At 40.6% G+C, this 5,960-nt stretch overlaps 1 protein-coding gene across 3 annotated transcripts in view; it reads right to left on the minus strand.

The window, feature by feature from the left end:
• SNAP23 (synaptosome associated protein 23) overlaps nt 1-5,960 on the minus strand; it is a 47,697-nt gene continuing 41,737 nt past the window's right edge. For all 3 annotated transcript variants that reach the window (XM_017860725.1, XM_017860581.1, XM_017860645.1), the window contains exons 6-8: nt 4,926-5,084; nt 3,543-3,687; nt 1-1,642 (exon numbers count right to left, since the gene is read on the minus strand). In XM_017860725.1, the coding sequence (XP_017716214.1) occupies nt 1,577-1,642; nt 3,543-3,687; nt 4,926-5,084 (370 nt within the window). In that variant the 3' untranslated portion in view covers nt 1-1,576. The remainder of the gene's footprint in view (nt 1,643-3,542; nt 3,688-4,925; nt 5,085-5,960) is intronic.

Here is a 5,960-nt window from a genome sequence, read left to right on the forward strand (position 1 = left end):
GTTAGTTAAAAAATTTAATTGTAAGGATCAAGCAGTGGTTATTGGTGAAACCAATTCACACTGACAGCTTTGAAGTGTTCAGATGCTAATTTTAAAATAAATGTGACAAATACCAATCAGATTTTCATAACACTTTTCAGGATCCACATCAACTTGATTATGGACATAATTCAATACACAAGAGTAAGAGAAAGACAGTGTGTAATCACCAACAATTAAACCAGAGGCATAATTTTTTCAAATAATTTTAGTAACAGAATAAATTCTAGCTTTTAAAGTCTAAAGCTACATAAAACTCAAAGCAATCTACTTTTCTACCTGAGATCAAAATGACTTTCCTTTTCCTAACTAAGCATAATTCTTAGCATTGAGGTAAACCTGAATTCATGTGGTATACTTTGTCAAACTTTTCCAAAAAATTTTAAGCCCTGCTTTAGAGAGATTCTCTTGTTACACATATATATTTACATATTTTTTCTTCAAAGACTAATGACAATGTATGAGGTTAATAGGCCTGTAATGGAACCATGATACTACTAATAATATGAAATAAAAAGCCACTCATTTATACAAAGTGTTCCTGAATGGTGCAATAAGAAATGGGATCACAGATTTATGTACATATATGAATCACTAAGAGTTCAGAAATTAAGCTCACTTTAAGAAAACTCGGCCAGACACGGTGGCTCACACCTGTAATCCCAGTACTTTGGGAGGCCAAGGCGGGTGGATCACGAGGTCAGGAGTTCAAGACCAGCCTGACGTGGTGAAACCCTGTCTCTACTAAAAATACAAAAATTAGCTGAGCGTGGTGGCATGCGCCTGTAATCCCAGCTACTCAGGAGGCTGAGGCAGGAGAATCACTTGAATCGAGGAGGCTGAGGTTGCAGTGAGCCCAGATCGCGCCACTGCACTCCAGCCTGGGTGACAGAGCGAGACTCTGGAAAAAAAAAAAAAGAAAGAAAGAAAACTCATTCTATTTTTCTCTTTGGAGCAGAGGTTGCAAAACTGTGATGCCTAACAAAAATTTTGTGTATAAAAGCTCCAAAACCAAGCATTAGCCTAAATTGGCTATAACCGCAACTTAAATCAAAAACTATATTCAACTACATCTTCGCTGTGGCTATGCAACTTTTGTTTTGTGGCCTGAAGGTTTTTACTGAGGTAACAACCTCTTATCTCTTGTCCCTCCCTCTACCACAAAAGCAAAAATAAACAACAACAAAGAACACCTCTACAGCTTCCTTCTTCATGGCTGTCTTTGGCAATGCTTCCAAATCTTGAAAGCAAAAGAACCTGCTAAAGTATATGAGGAGGATGAAAACACTATACATGACATATGAAAACCAATCTAAGAGTATGAATTGAAAAAGAAAATACTAGAAGGAAGGCCAAGCAGCAGTCGGCCCTCAATAGAAAACAAAAGAGAAGGAGGGCTGTGACTGCTCTGGCCCTTCTTCCATATTATCTCCCAATTAGAAGAGCGTGGAACCGAAAATTTAAACTCTGAAAAGGTAATAACTTTCAAGGAGGAGCTACGGAAGTGAATAAATGATAAAGAAGAACAGCAGTAGCTTTAGCTGTCAATGAGTTTCTTTGCTCTGGCATTGGCAATATCAATACGATCTTTGTTGGTGTCAGCCTGAAAAACAAGAACGAGATCAGCTTTATTTTACAAGGTAAGTAACTCTAATAAAAATTAAACATTTTACACTTGGAGTAACTGACACACTGAGAAAATCCAAGAAACCATGTGAAGTTACATTACAAAACTCATGTTGGGCAAGAAGTAACAGAACATGAAATTCATTTGGAAAAACCCTGGTATATAAACATGACAAAGGTGTAACATATAAGACCTTGTCAATATTTCATCAATTCTACAACACATTTTTTCGTAGTTTAACATGCCTGAAACTGGGATGCATCCTGTAATCAATGGCATTTTTTGATGTGATGAAATATGGGAGTGCTCTTCTCTGTTAAAGATTGGACCTTGTGTGAGTCCTCTGAACTGAATCACAGAATCTCATCTGGATTCAGACACCCTAAGTCTAACCTGGAGAAACTGAAATAACCTTTCCAAAGATCTTTGGAAAGAATCTATTACCATCCACACCAACATCTGAATTAAAATGACAGGTAAATGTAGCCTAACCCCAGACTGCAGCATTTAAAGCATCTTGTGAACCACTGTTTCAATTAAATCCATCAAAAGTGATTTAACAGAGAGCCAAGCTTAAAAACTCACCCTAAACTTTAAAGTTCACTGAGATTTTAATGAGGTATGACTCTTTTTTCTTTCTTTTTGAGATAGGGTCTCACTCTGTTGCCCAGGCTGGAATGCAATGGTACAATCACAGCTCACTGCAGCCTTCAACTCCTACACTCAAGCAATCCTTCTGCCTCCGCCTCCAAAGTAACTGGGACAAAAGGCACATGCCACCATGCCTAGTCAATTTTTAAATGTTTTTAGTACATTCTAGGTCTTGCTCTGGTCTTAAACTCCTGAGCTCAAGCAATCCTCCTGCCTCGGCCTCTCAAAGTGTTGAGATTACAGGTGTGAGCTACCATGGCTGGCCAAAGTATGACTTTTACATGTGACACATCGAAACACCAAAAACAATTTCACTTTCATGGTATCATGTAAAGTTAAGGGGGAAAGAAAAAAGAATCACAACTTTCTTTCACTCACATGACTCTATTTCGTGTGACCACTCTATATTAACTATTCTGCAGAAAGGATTTTCTTTCATGAGATGAGGATTCAGGAACCTAATTTATTTTTAGTTAACAAAATAGGCTGATGTGGGAGGAAAGCTTTAGCTTTAGCCTGGGAGGTAGGCTGCAGTGAGCTGTGATTGTACCACTGCACTACCCTAGGCGACAGAGCAAGACCCCATTCTCAATTAAAAAATTAGTTAACAAAATAAAACTTACTCATTTGGGAGAGAAAAAAACACAGTCAAAGGCTAAAGTAGATACTAAGCTTCATGTGTGAAGGTTTAAGTAAAACTACTACATTCCAAAACTCTGGTTTCAAAAGGCACCAACTGCCATGAGGGGGAGGACTTGGCTCTTGTTTTATGTGTTAGAACCACCACCTTGCTGGGCGTGGTGGCTCATGCCTGTAATCCCAGCACTTTGGGAGGCAGAGGCAGGCAGATCATGAGGTCAACAGATGAGACCATCCTGGCCAACACGATGAAACCCCGTCTTTACTAAAAATACAAAAATTAGCTGGGCCTGGTGGCGTGTGCCTGTAGTCCCAGCGACTCGGAGGCTGAGGCAGCAGAATTGCTTGAATCTGGGAGACGGAGGTTGCAGTGAGCTGAGATTGTGCCACTGCACTCTAGCCTGGCAACAGAGTGAGACTTCATCTCAAAAAAAAAAAAAGAAAAGAACCACCACCTCATCAGAACTAAGACCTATGAGTCCAGGAGCTTCTTCTACCACGTCCCCCACAGCATCTAGCACAGATGTCTATTAGGGAAACACTGAACTGGGTGTCTCATTTTCTTGTGGCAATAAAAAACTTTTACCTTGTCTGTGATTCGTTTTATTTGCGGATTTTGAGCATCGATCTCATTGCCTATGTTCAGGGCCATGTCTTTTAGATTTCCCAGGATACTACCCACTTGAGTCAGGTTCTCTTCCATTTCATCTTCTCTGGCATCATTAGTTATGCTATCACAAGAAGACAGTTAATTCCATAGATTTTTCCGAATTTAAATAGAGTAAATCTGGATTTAATTTTCACAAAAGTACCAAAATGACTCTCAGCAAGTATAAGATCCAAAGGAATATAGGTTACCATTCTTGGGAAACATTCTGTAATAAAAACTGGAAGACTCATCAAAGACAGCACAGTGTCTTAAAGCCATGTAAGAAAAGAAACAACTCTAAACGGTGTTTCTCAAAGCGTAACTCCCAGCATCACCTGGGAAGCTGTGAGACATGGGAACATGCTAATTCTCACACTCCACTCCAGACCTACAAAATCAGAAACTGTAAGTGCGTCCCAGAAACCTATGGTTTCATAAGCCCCTCAAGTGGTTCTAATGCACAGTTAAGTCTATCTAAAGAACCACGGCTCTAAAAGAGAGGTTGGATCACCATCTGATTATATAAATCAAGTGTTATTCAAACAGAGTATGCACATTTGTTTACATATTGTTTATGCCTGCTTTAACCGTACAACAGAGTTGAGTAATTGCAAGAGACTGTATGGCCTGAAAAGTCTGAAATATTGACTCTCTGGCTCGTTACAGATCTTCTTACAGGAATCTAGCTGACCCTTGCTCTAGACGGCACATTTTAAAACATATTTTTTTCTATATACAAAAGTAAAGTATGTCTAGTTCAGTAATTCGGAAAGTACGGAAAAGTATAAAGAAAAGTTAATCCCGTCACCCAAGGTCAACCACCACAGTCAATATTTTGTCTGGCCGGTGTGGTAGTTCATGCCTGTAATCCCAGCACTTTGGGAGGCCGAGGCAGGTGGATCACCTGAGGTCAGGAGTCCAAGACTAGCCTGGTCAGCATGGTGAAACCCTGTCTCTACTAAAAATACAAAAATTAGCTGGGCCTGGTGGCGTACGCCTGTAGTCCCAGCTACTCAGGAGGCTGTGGCAGGAGAATTACTTGAACCTGGGAGGTGGAGGTTGCAGTGAGCTGAGATCACACCACTGCACTCCAGCCTGGGCAACACAGTAAGACTCTCTCTCAAAACAAAACAACAAACAAACAAAAAAACAAAACAAAAAAACCTACCACATTTTGTCAGTGGGCAGATTTTAAATGCATTTTAAAATGGAATAAATACAATTTTATTTATTAGTTAGGGGTCATGTACTGCTAAACTCATCTCCTAAGTGAACCATTCATTAAGAAAGGTACAGGAATATCGGGAGGAGTTGGCATACCGTTTAATGTATCCACCGCTGGCTGCTCCTGTCGTTGGTTGCTGAGGCTGACCATTTGTCACCGGGCCTGGCTGTTTAGATACTACATTGCAAGGTGAGTTTTCTCCGCCATCTCCCCATGTTGTCTTATAAGCCTTGCCAGACTCAAAGTTCTTTGTTCTATATAAGAGTCAGGAGTGTAGGGAGATACCAAAAAAAAGAAGAGTGAGAGTTCTAATTATTAGTGCCTGTTACCTTGAGGATGACACTAACAACTCTAGTAGAAAAGCTGCATACAGCTAAGTCTAGATGATCTATACTATGCTCCATGGCAATATGGGATAGGAAATAGATGAATTATGTAAACCCATTGACCCTAAAAAAATTTTAAAAGGTCCAAATACTGCTTCTACCAAATCTTCACTATGTTGTTAGCAAGTAGCAAAAAAAAAACTATTTGATTTTCAGGTTCCCTTAGCCTCTGGCACTATCGTTTTGCTTTTCTCTTCCTAGTGTATCCAGCACTATCTGGAAAAGAGGTTAATGCACATTACTTAAAAAAAGGTCCCTTAGAAAAGTGTTCTGGGATACCTTAAGAGGTTGCTTGAAGGCACCTCAGAGGTTGACAAGGGATGACAGAGTAAGAGGGCTGACGCTGGGTGCAGTGGCTCACACCTGTACTCCCAGCACTTTGGGAGGCCAAGGCGGGTGGATTGCTTTAACTCAGGAGTTTAAGATCAGCCAGGGCAACATGGCAAAACCCCATCTCTCAAACTCCTGACCTCAAGTGATCCACCCACCTCGGCATCCCAAAGTGCTGGGACTACAGGCTTGTGAGCCACTGCTCCCTGCCTCAAAATGCCATCTCTATAAAAAAATACAAACATTAGCTGGGTGTGGTGGTGCACGCCTTTGGTCCCAGCTGCTCGAGAGGCTGAGGTGGGAGGACTGCTTGAGCCCAGGTCGAGGCTGCAGTGAGCCATGATAGTGCCACTGCACTCCAGCCTGGGTGACAGAGTGAGACCTTAAATCTTTTTTTTTTTTTTTTTTTTTTTT

This window comes from Rhinopithecus bieti, unplaced genomic scaffold (assembly GCF_001698545.2).
Source record: "Rhinopithecus bieti isolate Rb0 unplaced genomic scaffold, ASM169854v2 scaffold_495, whole genome shotgun sequence".
In the NCBI taxonomy this organism is placed as follows: domain Eukaryota; kingdom Metazoa; phylum Chordata; class Mammalia; order Primates; family Cercopithecidae; genus Rhinopithecus; species Rhinopithecus bieti.